Consider the following 21911-nt stretch of genomic DNA (forward strand, 5'->3'; position numbering starts at 1 on the left):
CACATCTACTCCAGCAGTGAGTGATGAGGAATGGAACTGAATACTTCCATTCACCTTCACGCCTTGGGGCAGGTAGAGAACGCAGGGATTTGTTCCAGGGGCTCCCAGCCATGCCCATGTGTGTGTGCACAAGGTGCAGAACCTGACAGCACATTGATGGTCCCCAGCCTCATTGAAAATACATCCCCGCTGCTGACCCTGCAGCAATCCCACCTGCTGACCAGTTAACCCTTTTCCTTGTTTCTTTGGCACTAAGTCTGGGAAGCACAGCAGTGGGAGAGCCACAAGGCCCTGTGCAACTGAGGGCTGAGCACCACAGCAGGGGGTTGAAGATGGAAGTGGGGGGTGCTGAGCAATAAAACAAGGTGCTGAGCAGCATAATGGGGTTCCTGGTGGGTGTCAGGGAGCTGCTGCCTCTGCTGCAGCACCAAGGGCCCCGAGCAGCCATGGGGAAGGGGTTGGGCATGGGGTGAAGGGAACATCCCAGCCCCATTCGATGCACAGAGCTCCCAAGTGGCCGCTGCCCTTTGTCTGCCTGGCTTTCAGTGTGCACATGGCAACGGTGCGTGCCCACAGACATTTCCTTTGGCAGAGGCAGCAGCCTGGGGATGTTCCTGCTGCGGGACCCCACAGCCAGGCACGGCGTTATGGGATGCATAGCACCTCCTGCATGTTCAGCTCCCATAGGAAATGATATCAATTACAACAAGCATTAAATAACCCTCGCAGTTTTGCACCTGCATTTCAAGGGATTTGATGCACAACGAGCAGCTCGAGGGCAGCAGGAGCAGGGCAGCAAGGCTGTCTGTCTGTCCATCAGTCCACAGCCAGAACAGCCTTGGGACAGACACTGCACCCCTGCTTCCCTGCAGTCTGCCTGGTACAGCTGTGGAGCAGGCTGGGAGCCTGCACTGCATGAGTTCAGGTTCCCCCATTCAGCACTGAACGGGGCTGTGACACCCCAGACCCAAGCAGGGATTTTTCTCCAGAGCAGGGATAATGCAACAACATGAGGCCACTTTCCAGGGACACAGAGCTGAGCATTCCCATGCAGGGACAAAAATCACTGCGTCCCCACTCCTCAGAGGGTCTGCAGCCCTCCAAACCTGGCTCTGAACATACCCGCATCCCCACACATGTGTATCCCTTCCTGAGCACTTGGGAACAAGGGATGGGGTTGGGTTTTCTGGGTGGGTGGGGGGCTTTTGGGGTGGGAAGGGAAGCTCTGCTCTCAATTTGGAGCTGGGGGGTCCAGCACTTGTGTTTGCTGAGCTCTGCGTGCAACGGCCAACTGCACCGAAGAGAGTGGAAAACATTCCTGGAATTTGGGTTGGACCCTAAAAGGAAACGCCAAGCTGTGCGAAATGTATATAACCCTGAGCAACAGTTCTTCCCCTTCCTCTATGTCTTTCCTGGCCTGGGGAGGGGGAGATGCTCAGGAGGAGGCCATCTGACCACCAGCTGGTGGCTGTGGGCAGCTCTTGCAGCCGGCAGCCCACCCTCCTCCAGCGTCCTGCACTCCCCAGGGCAGTGTTGTTTTGGCAGGGCTGCATGTGGGCAGCGAGATGCTGGAAAGGGGCCGTGTTTTTGTAGGTTTGTTCCCGAACGCCGCACTGCCTGTACCATATGCTCCGGCTTGTGACCATTGGTTGCTCAAGAGAAACCCAGGTCGTCGGCAGGGCTTGTTTACTAAGAAAATGAAGGTTACGATTTCTTCCCAGGGCTGAAGAACCCAAAGGAAGGACCCTGGGAACCGGAAAAGGGAGAGGGGGGAGCCAGCGGCTGCCAGCCTCATGGCTGTGCTCACACAGCACCAGCAGCAGCTTCCTCCCCCGGGTAGGTGTCAGGAAGCAGATGAGGAAAGCAGAGCTGCCTTCGTGTCCCCCCCGCTGCTCCCCTCCCGCACTGACCCCGAGCGAACGGGGAAACATAACCCGCCACACATTTACAGTGCGTAATACAAGCAGAAGTGGGAAATGCCTGACTCATGCATGCTTCTGGCCGCCCCGGCTGTAAGAAACCCACCAACCAGATGGCTTGGCCGGAAAAGGAGGAAATAATAATAATAATAAAAACAAAACAAGAAGAAAAAAAAAAAAACAAAAAGAGTTAGAAAGAAAATACAACTCTTGCTAGGCTGGGCTTCAGGGAGCCAGGAGGGGTGCAGGGACACTGAGACCTGAGTGGATGAAGGGCAGGAACCCAATGCTCCATCACCTGCAGATCCCAGGAACTGAAGCACCCCAGGGATGAAAGCAGCAGCCACTGACCATCAGCTTGCCAAAAGTTTGGGGTAACAGGGACCTGGGGGCTCCAGTCTGACCTGGTTGTAGTTTTAGGGGAAAACTGAGAAACAGATGCATCACCACGTCTGTTTGGAAATACAAGAAGCTGCTGGAAAGGCTGAGGAGAGAGAAGCGTTCCCTAGCTTTCCGCCTGCAGGCAGAGCAGGGCTGTCTGGCATCAGCTCTGTGTACCTCCCCCTGCAGCCCCCCCAGCCCCTTAAGGTCACCTCGTGCCCTCTGCCAGGCCCCCAGCAGTGGCCCCAGGCGTCCCGCCAGCTCACACTTCTGCATCCAAGGGCCGTTGTCACCTGCAAGAGACAGAAACGTCCCCGTGAGCAGCAGCAGGGGCACCTCCGCTCTGCAGGGTGGCTGAGGACAAGCAGCCCCCACAACCCCCCCCCCACCCCCTGGTTTGTTTCCGAGGGATGAGGCCCACTTCTGGGGGTCCCAGGTAAGAGGCTGGAGCAAAGCCGGGGCACAGAAGCGGCTGTCACCAGCTCTGGGCACTAATGAGCAGCAGAGCAGTTCCTGTGCCAAGAGCAAAGAGTCCTCATTAGGGAGGCTGCTCAGCGCCAGTGGATTTGGGCTTCTTAATGAGTGTGAATTTGAGGTTCAATTAGGCAGGCCGTGCCCAGGAGGGGGGTGGCAGGATGGGCTCTAGCTGAGCTGCTGCCCATAGGGCCAGCACAGGGGCCACATCCTCACAGTGACAGTCTGTGTCCAACTGGTCTCCTTGTCACAGCACATCAAGGACTGTGGAAAAACACCGGTCCCATTTCCTTGTGCCACTGGGGCTGGTACACAGCCATCACCCACCACCACCACAGCTGGTTGCAGTGTTTTACCTGTGAACCACAGCAGCGTGCTGCCCTTCCCACAGCTGTCAGCCAGGAGCTTGATACGTCCCACCAGGGCATCCATCTCACGCAGGGCAGCCCCATAGATGCCCCTGTCTGATGGTGGGGTGATCTGCAGTGGCACGTGCATGTGGGCCAGTGCCAGATAGAGGAAGAAGGGACGGCTGCTGCTCCTGAAAGTAAAAAGGAGAGAGTTTAGTGAGGTCAGGGTGAGGTGCAGGGGGTCGCAGCTGAGCAGGGGACGTGATGTGGTGGCCCTCCCTTGTAGGAGCTGCAAACTTGCTATAGCTCATGGAGGAAAACCATGCCACCCAAAACTCAAAGAACCACAGTGGGGAATGAAAGCAGAGGCCGCCTGCCCCCAGCAAAGCAGACACTTTCCCAGAGCACTGCTTGGGCAGCACTGGGTGTGCAGCACCTGCCCCAGCACCATGCTGGGAGGAAGGAACAGGACAGCACATCTTCACTTCATGAGTCACTCTTTCCCCACTGAAACCTCCCCAGTGCTGCTTCCTCTCCCCCGGGTGCTGACCGTCCTCATTTGGGACAAGCTCATCCCTTCCTCCATCTCCCACGTCCTACAGCACATCGGCCATGGGCAGAACGCCCCACATCGATGCTCCCCTTCCTCCCCTTATACAAGAGGGGAGGCAGCAGGGCGGCTGTTTGCTTTTAAATCACCAGAGGACACGTCCTGTTTTCTTGTTTATGGCTATATTTATCTCCTCCAGTGTGGCTGCTCTTCCTCAGGGAGCTCGGAAGGGAAGGGTGGGATGGTGGGGAGGGGCCGGATCCCTGGGATGTTCTGGTGTGGGTGCCCCACAGCCCCACTGCGGCCGGAGAGAGCTGGGGGCTGCCGGGCTCCCACTGAACTGCAATTCCTTCCTTTGCCCCTTGTGCATCATTTACCTCAGAGTAAGATATCTCACACAGTAGCCATCCCATTACAGAGCAGAGTTGGAGCTCTGCATCTATTTGAGCCCTTTCAGCACCCTGCAAACTACCAGGATTTAGAAAACAGGGGGGGCTGGCTGCATATTTCTACAACTGGAGCTGCAAAGCACTGCCTCTTTCTGCATGGCACCATTGCATTTCTGACACCCCTGTAACAGGGGAGCATGGTTCAGCTCCCACTGATAACCCGCAACCTGCCTGAGCCCTGCCCTGCAAGGAACCACCTGGCTTCATGCAGAAACCTCCTCCACCGTGCAAAAAATGCTTAGCATCCCCTTGACTTGTTATCAGCAGCAGTGCTCCAGCGTAGCCTGTGATTACAGCTCTCATGGGGCAGGCCTGTTTTCTCATTCTGTCCGTATCGCTCTGGCTCACGCCCAGAGCCCCAGCATGAGTTTGTCCCATGCAACCCAAGGGGAACTCTCAGATGGGTAGAAAACAGCGTGCAGGGATCGTTATCCTGGCACCCAACTGAGAACCCTGCTCGCCTTTTGCATCTACATTTCATAGCTCAGCCCCTCTCCTGAATACTGAGCAAACATTTAATCAATAACTTAAGACTTGATGTCCTTGGCTTTTGCTCCTGTGTTTGTTGTGCTCTGAGCGTCCTGGCCAGAGCAAAATCTCACTGAATTGCTCAACCTTGACACGACTGGTTAAAAAAACACCGAGATGACAAATCCTGTGTTCTTTTCGTTGCCCCATAATGAGTGAGTCAGGCAGAGGAAAACTGAAATAAACCATCAAAGGAGAGGAAAGGCAGGCACCTGTTTAATCCTGTTCTCTGTAAACGCAGATAACCCCAAGACAGTGCCCAGACTTCTCCAGAGCCCTGACACAGCCCTTTCCTTGTAGTCTTCTCTCTGCCTCTCCCATTTCTTTACCCCCCTACAGCACACAGACCTTTTCCAAGCCCCCCTGCACAAGCAGCTCTGAGCTGTGCCGGGCAGCGGGCTCTGTCCCTCAGTTGGCCTCTTACAGAGCTGCAGAAAGGCGTTTTGCAAAGTCACAGCTACTAATCCCTGAATAATAGGGATTAGCATTACCAAACCCATCGGCAGAGCTTGGGGGCTGCTGTCTCCTTGGGGAGCAGCAAAACTGGGGCTCCGTGTTTCCCTGCACTGCTGGGGAAAGTCATCCATGAAGCGTGGTGACCCCAAGGCCTTTATTTGGGTGTTACACCCAGGATGCTGCCCAGCAACTTTCCCCTGTCACCTCTGGGTGACACCGCCACAATGACAGCAGCACAGAGGAGGACGGATGATGGTGCTTCCCTTCACTGCTAGGCTGGATGCTGGTGCACATCCAGCCATGAAGATGCCCCTGGATGAAAGGCTGTGACCTCTGTGGTTAAACTTATGTTTATAAATCCCTTTGCACGTGATTCTCTGAAGGCCAAAACACTTCTATGGGAGCCCTGTGGGACCTCAGAGCAGCTCCTTCCTTACCCAGAACATTGGAAAACAAAGCCTGGAGACTCCATCTCCGCAGATCTCACTGTGCAGCTGAGCTTGTGTGTTCTAGGCATGTGAATTCTGGCTGCCCCAGGAGGAGCAGAAAGTGCTTTCCAGCCCCATGAGTTGGTGTGGGGAGAGGGATGGGGATGGGGTTGGTGCATGGTGCCCTCACCTTGCCTGCTGGATGAAGCGTGTTGCCGCCTCCACATACTGCTCCACCAGGCTGCTGAGGTTGACGGGCTGCTGGATGATAGTGAGGTTCTCAAAGAGAGGAAGGGCCACATCCGTATAGCAGTCCTTGTTGGTGGGGCTGCAGGAAGAAATCACTGCATGTCTCATCACCGCAGCAAGGACGGCAGTGGTTGAGAGTGGGCACAGAGCCCACTGCTCACCCAGATTTTAGAATGGCACTGCCAAGGGTGGCAGAAAAGGGACAGTGCTGATGTCCCCGTGGTAAAGGTTGCTCTCTGCCCAGCCACACCACCCCAGGGCCCCATGCTTCACCTCTCCATGCAATCTCCAAAGAATGTGAGGGAGGAGACCATAGCAGGGAGCAGTTCATGGGACTGCAGATTACAAATCCCAAACCCCAGCACTCAAATTGCCCCGTGTGTGGTGTGTCTTCACTAGAGCTGTACCTGGTGGCTGTGCCGTGCTGTGGGCAGGGTGGGCAGGGTGGCATGTTGTAGCCAGGGGTGTCTGTGCAGCCCATGTCATGGCTGTAGGGGATCCCAAAGTAATAGTCGAACCCTGTAGGAAAAGTGGGTGTCAGTGGGGGCCAAGCGAATGCTGGGCACTCAGCTCAGCTCCACCATGTCCTTACCACGGAAGATGGGGTGGTGGTGGCCATGGTGCCCCAGGTGCCATTTGCCTGCATGGAAAACACAGAAAATCATTTGGGAGGTGAACTCAGCTGTGGGTGCTGCCGTCACCAGTGAAAACCCACAAGACACGGTACAGGAGGTTTTAATCTAGCAACAAGAAAGGCCACTTGTTTGTGCTGGCTGGATTTCTTTTTACAGAAATCCGGAAAAAAAAAAAAGCCAAAGGTATCTCATGTCTGTGCAAATCAACCATCTCCAGCCTTAAAAGGCTCTTTCATGTGTTTGTGTTCAGAGGAGACAACTTCCCAACCCATCCCAAAGAACCGGATTCATCCTCTGATCTGCAGTGTCCTGAGGCTGCACCAAACACACCGATATCAGAGGGGAATAGCAACAATTAATGGGGAGAAGAGACAGCAAGGGCTTCTGTGCCAATGCAACCCCAACACACACATGATCACAGGGAGCTCCACGTGCAGAGGACTCAGAACCGCCTGATGCACTTTCAGATGGCTCACACTGCACTGTGTGCACAGGAGGGTGCCCAGCACCATTGCCCAGCAGCACAGAGTGTCCCAACCTGCACTGCCAGCCCCTGCGGCATCACACTCAGCATCACACCCACCCAGGGCGTGCAAGGGCAGCACTGCTCTGCACACTCATGTTTTCTTAGGAAAACTCAGCGTTCCCATTGTAGGGTTAAGCAACTTCAGCTTCCAAAGAAACCTGGGGCAGGCCCAAACATCAGGCTGTGTCAGAATATGAATATGAAAATAAGGGATTGCGAAAAAAGAGAAGGAAAAGTGCAAAATCTCTCCTACCTGATCCTTTAGCTGCCAGCACTTGCCCTGCCTACCCATGGAACTTGCTTTTTGGGCACCTTCATCTCAGCCACGGCGTGGCTAGTGGGCATTACCTATAGCTGCTGTGCTGTACCCTGCTGCCCGCAGCACCTCAGCCAGCGTGGTCTCATTGAGGGGGAGGCCGCCCAGAGAGCTGATGGCGAAGTTGTGGGTCACCCCATTGCGCACACCAAGGCGCCCCGTGAGCAGAGAGGCACGAGATGGTGAGCAGGTGGAGGCAGCCGAGTGGAAATCCATGAACCTGGAAAATGAACAGAAAATAAACCTTCTATCTTGGCTTGCAAAATGTGCTCAGCGTTAAGCTGCCCCATCCCTCCCGGCTCACACACAGCCCTCTGAGCCCCAGGAACAAGGAGCTGAAGCAGGACAGAGGTACCAGGGATGCTCAGAATGGGGATGCACTGTTACCTTGTCCCTTCGGCAGCCAGCTCATCCAAATGTGGGGTCTCCTTCGTCTCGGCCCAGTTGGCCCCCAGGTCCCCCCAGCCCAAATCGTCTGCCAGGATGACAATGAAGTTTGGCTTCCCCTGTGCTGCTGGGGGAGCACAGAGACCCACCAGCATGGTGAGCAGCAGCACAGAGCGTGGGGCTAGAGTTATCATGGTGCTAACAGGGTGATTTCACTCCAAAATGCTCCTCCAGGGCCAGGCTTTGTGCCAGGCACTGCTCCAAGGCCTCAGCTACTGACCTGGCTGAAACACCTGCTCCATCCTTCACACGCAGGCACAGCTGCTACTCCTCAAACCAGCACCAGCAAAAGTGTTATTCTTACAATTCAGACACCCTCTTTGAAGTCACTGTCACTCTGCTTTTAACTTTCTTTCCTTCCTGGTAAATATCTAATGAAACACAAAACCAAACTGTTATTTTTTCCTCCAGAAGCGCACTCGAATTCAGCAGCCCCTGTTGGGGTGACGTCTGACAAATGGCTTTTCCTGTGTAGGGTTTCAAGCACAAGTTTGGCAGCAGGCCTTGTTCCCAGCTATCTGAAGTGTCCCACGTGGGGAAGAATCACCGCAGCTTTAATGGTAACTATCAGGAATCCTCTGCCTTCATCCAGGTGGGAACTCCTGTGCAAGAGACATAAGCAGCCATCAGGACCTGCAGAAGCTCCCTAACCCTAATCCTAACCCTAATTAACACTAATCCTAACAGCCCCTCCGTGGTCACAGCCTGCAGGGAATGGTTCATCCAGCATTGAGGCTTTGCCTTTGATGTTGCATTTCTTGCTGCCCCATTACCTGGTGCACAGGGATGGCTGCTCCTTGCTGGAAGCATGCAGTAATCCAGACAAACCAAAAATGCAATGAAGCCCTGACATTTTTAGGCTTAGAGAAGGAAGTGCAGCACTTGAAACTGGTAAGCTGGGATGGTGGCTGCTTAGGGCAGGATTTGCCTCCAAGTGGCAAAGAGGCAGCAAGAGCAGACAACCCAAAAACCGACAGCTATGAAACCCAGCGTCCTGAGCACATGGGGACGTGAGGCCAAGCAGGACAAGAGGCACAGAGATAAAGTGCGAGGGAGAGGAGGGAGGGAACGGTCACAAACAAACAAGGACAACGTGACAGAAGGAAGCAAGAGAGGGAATACAATGAGCCCCATCTGTAGGCCAAGAGTTTTGTAGCTGGCAGAACAGTTTATTTGCAGGTTTCGCTGTGCGTGACTTAAAAGCTTCGGGCTGTAGCTCAGATGGGCAGAATCAGGGCTTTCATCACAGCACTGCGGTGATTAGGGACAGAACTCGATTCATAATTCATTGCCTGGAGCTTTAACTCACAAGCTCCCTGTGGCTCTCCATGAGCTGAGTGCTGGGTGAAGCAGCACAGCAGGACGAGCCATGGGTGCAGTGTCAGGAGGCCATCCTGCACTCTGAGCCACAGCTCAGCTTTGCACACCCAGCTGCAGAACAACCTGAAAACACCTGCAATCTCTCTGAGAAGCCCCTGGGATTTTGGGGATGAAAGGGGCTTGAAAGCATCGATTCACCTGGGCATGGGGAGGACATCAGCCCTGTTGTAGCTCTCCAGCTGGAGGACCAAGTTAAAGCTCCAATGCTCTCCTTTCCCCTACTGACCCAGGTGAACGTGTCTATCCAGAAACCTATGCAAGATTTTATAAGCACTATCTAAACAAAAGAGAGATATGGAGCTGTGCCTGCAATTCCTCCCCACCAACACTGAATGGATTTAGGAAGATTTGTTCCTTGTTGTGAAGCACAAAACCCTTCCCAGGGACCACCACCCCCACAGGGACTGGAGCGAGACCACCTGAAGGGGTTCCCATCCAGAAATGGCAGGAGAAACCACACCGGTGTGATGCTTTAGCCCACAAGGGCTGGGGACAGGAGTGACATGCTGGGGCTGTCAGCATGCTGACAGGGCAGGGGGATGGATGGGGAGTATCACCAGCACCTCAGTGCCCACCTCGGTGCCCAGTGCAGCCCATGCACCCTCTGCTGAAAAAGCAATGGGGGCAAATGTAAAAACTCCATCATCTCAGAAGCTGCTCGCTGAGATGAGAGCTGCAGGGCTCTCCTGGCACACTGCCTGGCAGGGGCGATACGTCACAGCAGGCGGCCGGCACACCTACGCCTTCAGAGCATCCAGATAGCGGAGTCACCCTGAACTTGGCAGGGGCTCCTGTTTGCTTTGGGGAGGTACAGCAGCGTAACACAGCTAAGGAAAACAATCAAAAGCGTTTTCAAAGGACATTCTATTCTCTCTTAATTTACAGGGGGGGAGGGGGGGGAAGTCATCCGGGCCAAAACTCATGCGCTGCTGTCAGACAAGGAATCTGAGCTCCGATTTCAGAAGCCGTTTCCAAAAGATGTTAAGAAAGACAAATGGAAAAGTGGGACGTGACGACGCGGCACGCGCTTCTCTGCCTTGTGCCAGATAAACCCTCCCCATCGGCGGGTCCGACCTCCAGCATTACCTGCAGGAATCCAACCTCTTCCATTCCCCAACCTGCACTGAGGTTCAGGGTGCTGCAGTGCCAGCACTGCTCAGCTGGCTGTCAGATGGGTGCTGTGGAACAAAGTGAAAGTGTGCTTTTGCATGCTAGATAACGTGGTTCAAAAACAACAGAGGGGGATAAAGGTGGAACCAGACAAACCAGTTCAGAAAAGCCCCACAGCTTCTGCAGGACACAGCTGGGAAAGGCAGAATAGGAAAAGGCACCTCTGGGGCTGTGCCCAGGGATGCCACCATCAGCTCCCAGCTGCCAGCAATAGAGCTCCAGCCAGGAGGATCCGCCATGTATTTATTACACATTAACCAGAAGTTTGCAGTCTCGGGGCCAGCACGATGACTTTCACATTTTTCACATTCCTTCACATTTTCAGGCTCGTGGAGCCCAGTGACACCTGTGGTCCCACACACATGGGGATGCAGAGGGACAGGAGAAACCCAAACCGCAGCTCTGCTGCTTGCAAGGGGTCATCCAGCTTCTGGGATGGACGGTGACACATCCTGCTAAGGGGAAAGCTTGTTTTGTTTCCACATTACCACACACAGGTGCTCTATCTTCTCATTTGAGCGCAGCAAAAGGCAGGCAGTGCTTTGTGTGTGAGCAGTTCTCACCACCCCATTCAGCCTCTGCAGTGAGAGCTGAGCCCATTCCTGGTAACGCTTGTCCTGACAGTGTTCTGAGCTGTCAGAACTCCATTCCAGGAAAAGGTTTCCGACTGGAATAGTTTATACAAGCTCCCCTCACAGAATAAGCAGCGCTGACAAAAACATACTTCTGTAGACTTGCTAGGATTTCTGCCAGATCCTGAGACCGGAGAATGTTTCCCACTCATCTCACTGTTTGGTCTTTGAGGGAAAGCATTACACACACAAAGAGGTGCTGGACTGACCCAAGCCAAATAACTGAGCTCCATGTCTCTGCCCCACATGGGCAGCACGGGGCAGGGTGAAATGCTGCTTCTCAGCAGCCACCTCCTTCATTGTGCCCATGGTCAGGTTCTGCTTTTCATGGCATTCCGCAGAGTCCCATCATTGCAAGACCCCAAATCACTCCCCAAATCTTTGGGAAGCAGCAGGGAAAGGAACGAGAAGGCAAAGCCAAGGGACAGATGCAACGTACTACAAGAAACACCGAAGAGCAAACGCCTTTGTGTGGGTTTTTATTTCATGCCAAAGATATTTGCATTCTTATTTCTCCCTTGGAGGCACAAACCTGTTTTGTTGTCCCGTAAGCGCTCATGCTGTCATTGCTGAGCTGAGTTACAGCTTGGGGAGGGCAACCCCAAGGCAAGGCTGCGTAATGGGAACGTGAGAGGTGCATTGCCAGCCACAGCTGGGACAGCAGGCTCAGCGCCAAGCTGCCCTGCCAACACAAGAGCATCAGTGGCCAATGGGTTATGTCTAAGTTACCAGGTGGAACCTGTATCGCCTTTACCCAACCTCCCAGAAGTTTGCTGCCCACTGAACCGACCACTGCACTGTAATAACAACAACAAGACAAAGGGACTCCAGCCCAACCTAAAGCACCGGGGGCTTACTGACAGGTTGGGAACTGAAGGAGGAGCAGTTTCATTTGGGTTATTTTTCTATCTGTTTAAGCCAGAATCAGCAAGTTACACATTGCCCCAGCAAACTGCACCCAGCACAGTGCAGGAGGGCACACGGGGCAGGGGTACAGTGTGCAGCTCTGTTATCTGTGGGCAAAAGTCCCTTGTCCATGAGCCTTAAGCCCTGAAACCACCCCAGCAGAGTGGGCAGAGTCCATCCGTGCCTGGCACATCTGGCACAGCGAGCTGGGCACCGCAGCACTGATGCCTGAATGACCCTTCCAGCCCCAGCCATTCTAGAACCCTATGAGCCCACCATCCTGCAAACAAAGGGACACACAGCTTCGGTGCAAACCCAGTGCCATGCTCTGCAAGTCCTCACTGAGTTGAAGTGATGGAGCAAACCCAGACCTTTTCCTGGTAATGCTTAACGCTGCTCCCCATAGGCACTGCCCGCTCCCCTCTACCCTTTATATCACATTTTTTTTGCTGAGTCCCTGGTAACTGGACTGAAGACATCCTAGTACCACGGCTGGGTCCTCCAGTAGCACAGCTGGAGACCCCCCTGGTAAGAGGGTCAGGTAGCAGGGCTGGAGATCCCTGAGTAACAAGCCTGGAGACCACCAGGGCTTGAGATCTTTGTAATAGTGCCAGGGACCCCACCAACAAGAGGGTCAGGGACGCTCCAGTACCAGGACTATGGACCCATCTGGGCTGGTGTCTCTCCCAGTACCAAGGCTGGGAAGGGCTGAGGATCCCCACATCAGTAGGGCTGGGACACAGAATCACAGAATGACCCGGGTTGGAAGGGACCTCAAGGATCATGTAGTTCCAACCCCCTGCCTGGCAGGGCCACCAAACATACACCTTTACTAGATCAGGTTGCCCAGGGCCCCGTCCAACCTGGCCTTGAACACCTCCAAGGACGGGGCATCCACAACCTCCTGTTCCAGCCTGTTCCAGTTCCTAACCACTCTCCTAGTGAAGAACTTCCCCCTAACATCCAACCTAAATCTTCCCTCTTTTAACTTCAAACCATTTCCCCGTGTCCTGCTATTGTCAGCCCTTTCCAAGAGTTTATTCCCCTAAAAGAAGGGCAGGGACCCTCCACATGCAATGAACACCCCACAGCAGCAGGGCTACCCCAAGGAGCTCCAGGTACCAGGGCTACGGACCCTCCAGCAAGCAAGGCTGCAGACCCAGCAGCAGCATCAAGGACTACCCCAAGGCAGGAGACCCCCCCCACAGTACAAGAGTCAGGGACCCCCTATTAGCAGTGCTGAGGATCCCCGCTCACAGTGGCAGCCAGCAGGTGCCTGGCCACCCCATCGGTCCCACTGTAACCCCCCAACCCCCCCTACGAGCGATGCGCGCTCCCAGCACCGCCCCTCCGCGGCACACGCGGTACCGGCGCCGCCGCTGGGGCGAGCCGGGCCCGGCGCGCACATGGCGCTGCGGAGCCGCCGGCAGAGACCGGCTCTAGCCGGTATATAAGGGGCTGGGAGCGAGCACAGAGCAGCCGCCACCGCGGGCAGCGGGAGCAGAGAGCGGCCGCCGGGCAGCGGGGCATCTCCTATCGCCGCCCCGCAGAGGGTCTGCCGGGATGGGCAGCTCGTAGCCCCGCTCCTCGCCCAGCCGCAGCACCCGGTGAGTGGGCACCAGGGGAGAGAGAGAGGGGGGCAAGGTTGGCTTTCTTATTTTTTCCTTATTATTTTAATATATATAAATATTTCTTCCTTCCCACCTCCCCCTCCTTTTCCGCATCCCTTTATTTTTAGCCGGCGGCCCCGACGCTGCAGAAACCAGGTCTGAAATGTTCGGAAAGTGATGCAGGGAAGGGGGGGCACGTTGCGTCCCTCGGCTCCGGCATCTTTAATATTTTATTTTCCCCGCATGGTTCACCTTAATTCCCTTTAATTTTTTAAACGCACGTTCTGCACGCTGAGGTTTATCATTATTTTTTTTTTCCACCCCCCCCTTTATTTATTTCTTTTTTATTTTTCTGCCTTTAATAACGTGTTTCCTTCCCATCTCTTCTCCTCGTGCCATGACACAGGCATCCAGCTCCGGCCCCTCGGGAGGGATCACGGCACTTCCCACAAACTTTAGGCACCGCACGGCGGTGGTCGCGTACCACCCTCCCTCCTTCCCCTCCCCCCTCCCCTTTCCCGAATTGATGCTGGTTGCAAATCAACCCCCTTTCCCCCCTCCCCTCCCCCGGGAGCCCTGCACCGGCCGCGACCCACCTGGTGGTGCCGCAGTTTGGGGCGGTGGGTGCTGGTTTGGGGGGGGGGGTCCCGCGGGGCCGCCCACGGTCACGGATGGGTGCCGCCCCGTCGGCTGCCGGGTGAGAAGTTCCCCCGTGGGATGGGGAAGCGCTGCCGGAGCCGCCCAGGGTTCCTCCGAACGTAAAATGGAGGAGGGAAATGCCTTTGGGGGGGGTTGTGGTTGGGGCCCCTCTTCGGTGACGGCTGCAGGCGGCGCTGGGGTCGCGTCCCTATGGGCAGCGCAGGTGTCGCGGTGCGGAGCGGAGCCGGGGCTGTATGTACGCACGGGGATGCTGCTTTTTGGGGTACAGGTGTGTTCCCAAAGGAGTTGAGCAGCCATCGACGTTCAGCGATGTGCCGTTTGGGGGCTTTAGGGCGTGCTGCAGTGCCCTGATGGCATTGACCGACACTGCGGGGAACGAGCAGCACCCCGAGGTGCTGGTGGCCCTAAGATGTCAGTGCCCAGCAAAGGGCTGCGGGTGGGAGTTGGGTGCTGTTGGGAAGCAATACAGCCCCAGCAGCTCTCACTGGGTGCCGCGGTGGATCTTTCACGAACTGCATCCATCCCGCTGAGCTGGAACGCAGCCGATCGCTGGGTTTTGCTGATGGGAACGACTCAACTCGGTGCTGAGCGGAGAGTTTCTGGTCTTTGGTTCAAAGGGCGTGGGTAGAAATGGTCCCTTTGGGACTGTCCGGGGAGGAACTTGAGCCCAACTCCTGGATTTAATTCCTTAGCAGCACAGGGACTGCCTTGCACATCCAGCCAGCTGCTCAGCCATGCTTTGGGAAGCAGAACTCATCTCGAGCTGATGCCTGGTTTGTTCTCTCTTCTTTTCCAGATCAAAAATGACGGTCAAAGCTGTAAAAATGCCGTGCACCGCTCCAAATGTTTATACTAAAGTGCCTGACGGAGGATGGGGCTGGGCGATCGCTGTGGCTTTCTTCTTTGTGGAAGCTCTTACGTACGGCGTTATAAAATCATTTGGAGTCTTCTTCAATGACCTGATGGAAAGCTTTGATGAAACCAACAGCAGGATATCGTGGATAATATCCATCTGTGTGTTTGTGCAGACCTTCACAGGTAAGAGTAAAGGGCAGGAGCTGGAAGGTGCAGTCCTGCTGCTGACTCAGCACATAGAGGCCTGGGATCAGGATTTATGTCCCAATGGCTCCATGAGAGATTGCAGCCTCCAGGCTTTGTGGCTGTTTTGAGACACCACCTAATGGCTGTCCCAGTCCCCTGGTCTCCCTGAGCTGCAGCTCCTGCATGACACAAGGACGTGGGCCCTTGGCCCAGCTGTTCAGCTCTCAAAGGAGATGAAACTGACAACAGAACATCAAAACCTGACTCAGCGGTGGGAAAAGATTAAAATATAACCTGAGCTTCACCAAAACCCATTTGCTCCTGCAGGTTTCTTCCATGTCGTCCACCCAGCCTGGTCTCTTCTGGTTCTTATCCCACTGCCATGAGCTGTGTGGTGCTGTAGGAGCGATGCTCCGCTGTGCATGCAGATGGGGAGGTGGCACATGGAGGGGACAGGGGGTATCTGCAGGACGTGGCTGGTGGTGGAGCTGCTGGTTGTGCTGTTGCTGACCACAGCTCTCTTTCCATCCAGCTCCTCTGTCGACGGTGCTCAGCAACCGCTTCGGTCACCGCTTCGTCGTGATGGCTGGAGGGATGCTGGTCAGCACCGGCATGATCACCGCCTCCTTTGCCCACAATGTTGTCCACATGTACATCACCATCGGCATCATTTCTGGTGAGTTCCCCCTCTTCTCAGATCTGCCATACGCTTGCCTTGCTCCCGCTGCTTCCAGCAAGCTCTGCTGGGGAATGCTGCCACGCTCTGACTGCTGGGAGTGCTGGGCTCCAGAGGAACTGCCCTTCGTGGGATCACCTTCTCTCTTCTCCTTTTCCTCCCTGTTATTTTTCCCTTGTTTCCATCTGGGTGTCCTGCTCACATCTGAGCTTGCCTCGCTTACGGGAGCGATTGCAGCAGGCTGAGTCCTTGAGCAGATGGGGTCCTCCAAGTGACACCGCGGGCTGTTTGGGAACAGGTTTGGGGTTTTGGGCGTTTTGTTTTTTCTTGGGTTTTGCTTTTGTTATTTTTTTTTTTTTTTCCCTCTCTTCCAACTTAAACATAATAACATTCTGGTTTCCCCAATGATTTTTTTTTTCCAGGGTGACTTGCTGACTTGGCCGAAATGATACTGTGTAATCTCGCCACGGGGAAAGCTGACTTAACATCGGTGTTTCCCCCCTTCCCTTACTTGTTGTTATGGCAATTTTTGGCATTTATTCACAGGCCTCGGGTACTGCCTCTCTTTCCTCCCGACTGTCACCATTTTATCACAGTATTTTGACAAAAGACGTTCGCTGGTCACAGCAGTGGCATCTACAGGAGAATGTTTTGCTGTCTTCCTCTTTGCACCAGGTATAGTGCAATGCCATCAATTCATGCATGCCTAAAACACAGCACTGCTCTGATCTTTCTCCCAACACAATGGTGTAAACTGGTTTTCTTATGAGCTGTTGCAGCCCATGGGTGGTTGCTCAGGTGCTCATGCCCTGTAGGCAGGGTTACAAGTAATCCTGGAGAGCTGATAATCATGTTTGACACCCTTCCCTGTCCCAAGGAGCTGTGCTGCAGGGATACCCACATCCCCAGCACAGGGGGCACAGCTCACAGCTGTCTTAGGCCACAGTAGGGAGAGGGGAAGAAGCACAGCCAGGTGCTGGCAGGGACTGGGAAAAGGGCTGAGCTCACCCAGCACTGCCAGGCAGAACAGGACATGCTACACTGATACACAACCTGCTGCTTCCCTATATAGATCTCGCAGACTAAAAATAAAACTGAGAAACTTCAGCTATTTAGAACATAAGGCAGTACGAATCACAAGCCCACTAACCTTTAGGAGCAATCTTAAGCACAGGAAAGTGGCAGGTCCCCATCACCACCTGTTCTCCAACAGCGTGTTACAGCTTCAGAAGTCATTCCCCCCCACTTTTAATGGGTTTCTGATGTGCATGCTTGCTTCCAGCTAATACCCATCACAGAGCTTAGCTGATTGTAGATGAAGGCTTGCAATTAAGCAGTTACATGCACCTTAGAGCGAGGCTAAAACAGACTTCCTCTAGTAGCTGGTTTCAGGGTGGGGTCAGCTGTAAGAGGAAACTCAAATGTTAAGCTCACTTTCATCCACTAAAAATAGCACCACCTATGTCCCCGTGCATCCCTGGCTGGGACCTCAGGAGACGGCCCCAGTCCAGTGCCAACCCAGAAGATGTTTTGAGTTGGAAGGGACCCTTAAAGGTCACCTAGTCCAACTTCCCTGCAATGACCAGGGCTCAAATACAGCTCAGTCAGGTTGCTCAGAGCCTTCTTTAGCTGTGAATTCAAATAGCTGCTTGGTGCAACTGCAGAGATTTTCTTAGTGATGCTCTCTTCTGGTTTCTTTCCTCAGTAAACACTCATTTGAAGGAGCAGATTGGCTGGAGATACAGCCTCCTCTTTGTTGGGGCGCTGCAGCTGAGCATTGTCATCTGTGGATCGCTGCTGCGACCCATGATAATCAAAGAGCAAGAAGAAGAAGAAGAAGTGAAGGTGCAGCCTCCAGAAGAGCCTGCAGAGACAAAGTACATGCTTGAAAACGAGCAAACACGCACCTCAATAGAGTCCATTGACTCAGGAGTAGAAATAACTACCTCACCCAAAAATGTGCCTGGAAACACCAAAGCAGAGCCGAAAAGTGAAGAACCAAAGGACCATGTACAGATAATTGTTGAAAATAACAGCACCCCTACAGAACCAAAAACCAAACTACTGGACTTCTCTGTGATGAGAGACTATAGCTTTATCTGTTATGCATTCTTTGGCTTATTTGCTACCCTGGGATTCTTTGCTCCCTCCCTGTATGTCATTCCCTTGAGCCGCAGCCTTGGCATCAGCAAAGACCATTCTGCATATATACTGTCTGCAATGGCGATCGCAGAGGTCTTGGGCAGAATTTCAGCTGGCTGGGTGCTCAACAAAGAGCCGATCCGCAAGATCCACATTGAACTCATCTGTGTCATTCTGCTGTCCGTAGCACTGTTTGCCTTCCCTTTCGCCTCTGAATTCTGGGGGTTGATGACATGTAGCATATTTTTTGGGTTCATGCTTGGAACAGTAGCAGGCACACATATCCCACTGCTGGCAGAAGACGACGTGGTTGGCATTGCAAGAATGTCTTCTGCAGCTGGAGTCTATGTCTTCATTCAGAGCTTTTCTGGGTTGGCTGGCCCACCCCTTGCAGGTAACTAACACTTTCACTGGGGGGGGTTTTTTGGTGTGTTTGATGGTCATTGGTGCTGGTTCATATAGAAAGCATTCTGCCAGTCCTAGTCATAGAGCTGCCCTAAAGACCTGCAGATAGCACGAGGAGACTCGGAGCCAGAAGGCTGCTGCATTGCAGCTCTGCAGAGTCCCACGGATGAGGCAGTCTCCACTGAGGAACCTCAGAGCAGAGAAAAATACTGCAGTGCAACCCTGATCCTGTCAGGCACCTGGTGCTGGCATCACTTCAGGCTGTAGTGAATGGTAGAAGCAAACTACTTGCCCTGTACGTGTGTTCTTACCATACTCAGCCAAAAAGCAGTCTCTATCATAATACAGAGCTGCCTGAAGTATCACAGTCCTAGCGTTCCTGCAGTGACTAATCCTCTGACTTGCCTAGCAAGTACATACTGAAGACGGTGTTTTTACTGCTAATTTTAAAGTAGCATCTATTTGTCATTAAGTGTCTTTTGCCTGCAAATAATGATGCCGTGGTACCAGGTTTAAAAGTGCTATGGGAGGGATGGGCAAGAGCATGGGGGGCAGGTTGTGGCTAACTGATGTGTTTTCTATAGGCGTCATAGTGGACAGAACACAAAACTACAGCTCGGCCTTCTACTCCTGTGCTGCTGGCACGGTCATGGGTGCTGTGTTTCTGTCCTTGGTGAGACCGTGCAGGGTTGGGATGTGCCACCAGCAGCCACCGGGTGCAGAGGGAAGCGTGGTAGAAGGCACACAAGACTCACCAGAGGACTTCATAGACATGGACATTGGGAAGGCAGATCATTCAGGAAAAGGCTCTGACAGCGTGGCTTAAAAACCGCTCCTGTACCAAGCATCCTTGGTGTAAGGCTACGGAAAACGTCAACTCTGCTCCACATTTTAAAACTGCATTCTGAAGGGAATGTGAAATTTTAAATGTGAACAGAACAGTCCCATCAACAACTTTTTTTTTTTTTTAATTCTTAGAAGAAAAAAAAACTTTTTTTTAAAACCAATTGAAAACTCCATAGAAAGCCACAAAAGAGCAGCTCTTGCCTAGCATGAAGATGTGGTGCGCACTCCTGCTTTCTGATACTGCCTGTAGCTGAAGTCTTGACCGATCCCATGTGAAAAACTGAAGAGCAGAATCAGCCCATGCAGCTCAAGCCAGCGGTGCAGTCTGACTGTCTCCATCCCATGCTGCAAGTCCTGTGCAGTCCAGAAACCAATTACACTAACGAGAGAAGAGTATTTCATGCAATACCAGTAGCCAACTGCATTTTCTTGCAGAAGAATATGGACTGACGTTTCAGATTAGAGGAGGAGGCCAGGCTGGATAGCGGCTTAAAACATTGCAATTATTCTTCTAATTAACTTGAATGTCACAAATGCTGGGAAATTGGAGGTTCCATATGTCTTTATGGCCAGTTATTACTGCACATATATCACGATAAGGTCATTTTTCTTCTCCCAATTGATTTTTTTTTTTTCTTAACTATTTTCTATTCATTTTCTGTTTATAATTTAACTATTTATTAATTTATTCTGATAGTTAAAGGATGTTATTTTAAATAACTGGAGAGGAAAAATTATCTTCTGCATAGTGGGAAGCTGTCTTTGCGTTAGTCTTTTCAATACCTATATTGTATTGCTAGCTCGTGAAATCATTAGGAAACTTAATTTTACAGCGTAGTTGTTTTTAATAGATAGGCCTTAGGTAGCCCAATTATTATTTAAAAGATGATGATAATAATAATAAACCACAGATTCAGCATCTCTTTCTGTAAGGCCTCAGCTGCTGGCAGTGGATCTGGCTGCACCGCCACGACCAGATCACTGCGCAGGGAAGATCTGGCCCAGCACGTCTTTAACCATGTCTGAATGTACCCCAAAGTTTCCCCTCCAGGTGCACAAAGGTCTGTGCCACATCACTGAACAAAGGCGGGTTGGTGCCAGCAGTGCCCCCTCCTCCCACACTCGGTGAGAGGCTTCTTTGCTGCTGCCTTCAGGGAGAAATGAACTGGAGCCTGCGTGCATTTAATCTGTAAAAGGAATTGTAAGACAAAGTAGTAGCTGTTCATGTAGTCTTAGTGGGAGAGGTTCCCACTCACGGTGACACAAGCTTGCTTACCCCACCTATATGCATCTTAATGCCTCTAGGCAACTCAGGGGGATCAATAAAAACAAGTCTGCTTCGGTTTGATGCTTTGGAAAACAAAACAAAACACAAAAGCATTTCTGTGCATTTAAGTGGAAGTGGCATCATGCATTAACTGCTACACTGACACGTCTGTGTACTCCACCAGCCATAGATATGTGGGACAATCTGTTAAACTCCTCTTTGGGAAGGTGCTTGATTTGTTTTTTTGTCTTAGATGTCCAAAAAATAAAGAAACAGGCACTCGTGCAACCAAGTGGCTGCAGCAGCCCATTGCCGCTGCCTGGCAGCTCTCATATCCACGCTGCATCTCGTGTCCTTTTCTGTGCCTCAGCACTTTATCACCCCCAGCAGAACCTCACGCCAAGGACTGGAAGACCCCTCACAAGAGGACTCATGTTGTGAGTCAGTGAGTCAATGATCAAATGTGTCGCGTTTCGATGTACTTTTTATTTATTGTTAATTTATGATACTTCAAGCACGTTGGTAAATGTTCTGTAGCCTATAATTGTAAGGTGATTGAAGTCTTTGTAATACGAGACCTCACTACAGCACTTTGCTATTACAACTCTGCTTGAAAGTGGAATAAGGCCTCCAGGTTCTGTGTGTGTGTGGAAGCTCTCCGTTCTGCAGATTTACGAGGTTCTACTGTATTATTACTATTATTATTATTACTATTTTTTTTTACAACCGTTTCCAATACAGCTCAAATCCTCTGTTTGTCACTGACCTCACAGCACGTTTCTGTCCCAGCTCCAGCAGGGCAGCACGGCTGTGCCGGCCCGGCAGGTGCCAAGGCACTCAAAGCAGGATTTACTGATTTGTTTGTAATGTATCTACTGGTCTCTGGAAATACTCTAAACACTGAGTTTTTGCAATAAACTTGTTCTTTTTTTAAAAAAAATTATTATTTTTCTGTTGAATTATGAAGAATCTCCCTTCTCCCCCCCCCCCCCAGGGCTGCTGGTGCAGGAGGGCTGTGCTGCCGCTCATCACATCCTGGGGTTGAAGCAGTGTGCCTGCCCTGCAGCTTGGGTAATCCCACATTGTGTATGAGCTGCCTGGAAGCTGGTAGCTTAGTGCTGATCTCAAGGGTACTCTTGTCAACCCCTACAGCACAGGCCTGATTGCGAGCGGCCGCTGCTGCTGGGTGTGAGTGGGAATCGAAATGGTGCTACTCAGAGAGGTGATCTGCATGCCTTCAAGAAGCAGGCAATCATGTCATTATTCTATCATCTCTCTCAATTGCAGAATGCTTTCTACTTGCCAGGCTAGACAGCAAACCAAGCGAAGAATCACCAGGGTAGTTGCACTAAATGACAATTTTCTCCCCCTCAAACCTCCCTCCTCTTGATACCAGTTGAGATGATGTCCTCCCTCACTCAGTCTGTAACTCCCAGAATCACCAGCCCCTGCTAACAGTGCTATACAG

General features: G+C 52.6%; 2 protein-coding genes and 1 long non-coding RNA gene across 13 annotated transcripts in view; 2 read left to right on the forward strand and 1 right to left on the reverse strand.

Moving 5' to 3' along the window:
- ARSG (arylsulfatase G) overlaps positions 1 to 14141 on the reverse strand; it is a 44543-nt gene extending 30402 nt beyond the window's left edge. For 7 of the 9 annotated variants that reach the window (XR_014936827.1, XM_085522974.1, XM_085522979.1 and 4 more), the window contains exons 1-7: positions 7649 to 7986; positions 7294 to 7481; positions 6377 to 6424; positions 6192 to 6303; positions 5726 to 5863; positions 3131 to 3315; positions 2513 to 2593 (exon numbers count right to left, since the gene is read on the reverse strand). Coding sequence is in view for 8 of the 9 variants with exons in the window: in XM_085522974.1 (XP_085379100.1) it covers positions 2513 to 2593; positions 3131 to 3315; positions 5726 to 5863; positions 6192 to 6303; positions 6377 to 6424; positions 7294 to 7481; positions 7649 to 7842 (946 nt within the window). In the remaining variant the exon portion in view is untranslated. Of the gene's footprint in view, positions 1 to 2512; positions 2594 to 3130; positions 3316 to 5725; positions 5864 to 6191; positions 6304 to 6376; positions 6425 to 7293; positions 7482 to 7648; positions 8311 to 14002 lie in introns of those variants that run through there. The other 2 variants (XM_085522977.1, XM_085522980.1) reach the window with 2 other exon arrangements.
- Positions 1490 to 2121, forward strand: LOC146757337 (uncharacterized). The gene is made up of 3 exons (XR_014936836.1): positions 1490 to 1593; positions 1722 to 1836; positions 1952 to 2121. It is a non-coding gene; the product is annotated as an uncharacterized LOC146757337 (long non-coding RNA).
- On the forward strand, positions 12059 to 21383 carry SLC16A6 (solute carrier family 16 member 6). Of its 3 annotated transcripts, none has more exons than XM_015879749.3 (6): positions 12059 to 12176; positions 14863 to 15104; positions 15640 to 15783; positions 16330 to 16458; positions 17489 to 18319; positions 18915 to 21383. In XM_015879749.3, the coding sequence occupies exons 2-6, from the start codon at positions 14870 to 14872 to the stop codon at positions 19154 to 19156; spliced, it is 1581 nt and encodes a 526-aa protein (XP_015735235.1). In that variant the 5' UTR covers positions 12059 to 12176; positions 14863 to 14869; the 3' UTR covers positions 19157 to 21383. The 3 variants fall into 3 exon arrangements, with proteins under 3 accessions (XP_015735235.1, XP_032304220.1, XP_015735234.1); XM_032448329.2 differs by lacking the exon at positions 12059 to 12176 and adding an exon at positions 13172 to 13440; XM_015879748.3 differs by lacking the exon at positions 12059 to 12176 and adding an exon at positions 13172 to 13403.
- Positions 21384 to 21911: the final 528 nt, after the last annotated feature.

Source organism: Coturnix japonica, chromosome 23, assembly GCF_054131305.1.
Source record: "Coturnix japonica strain WE chromosome 23, WE-NBRP24, whole genome shotgun sequence".
In the NCBI taxonomy this organism is placed as follows: Eukaryota; Metazoa; Chordata; class Aves; order Galliformes; family Phasianidae; genus Coturnix; species Coturnix japonica.

Excerpts from the sequence above, each read along its gene's own strand:
- SLC16A6 (XM_015879749.3), top strand. The coding sequence starts at position 14,870 with ATGACGGTCAAAGCTGTAAAAATGCCGTGCACCGCTCCAAATGTTTAT. Across the intron at positions 16,459-17,488 it reads TGTCTTCCTCTTTGCACCAG|TAAACACTCATTTGAAGGAG; the intron begins GTATAGTGCAAT and ends TTCTTTCCTCAG. Across the intron at positions 18,320-18,914 it reads GGCTGGCCCACCCCTTGCAG|GCGTCATAGTGGACAGAACA; the intron begins GTAACTAACACT and ends TGTTTTCTATAG.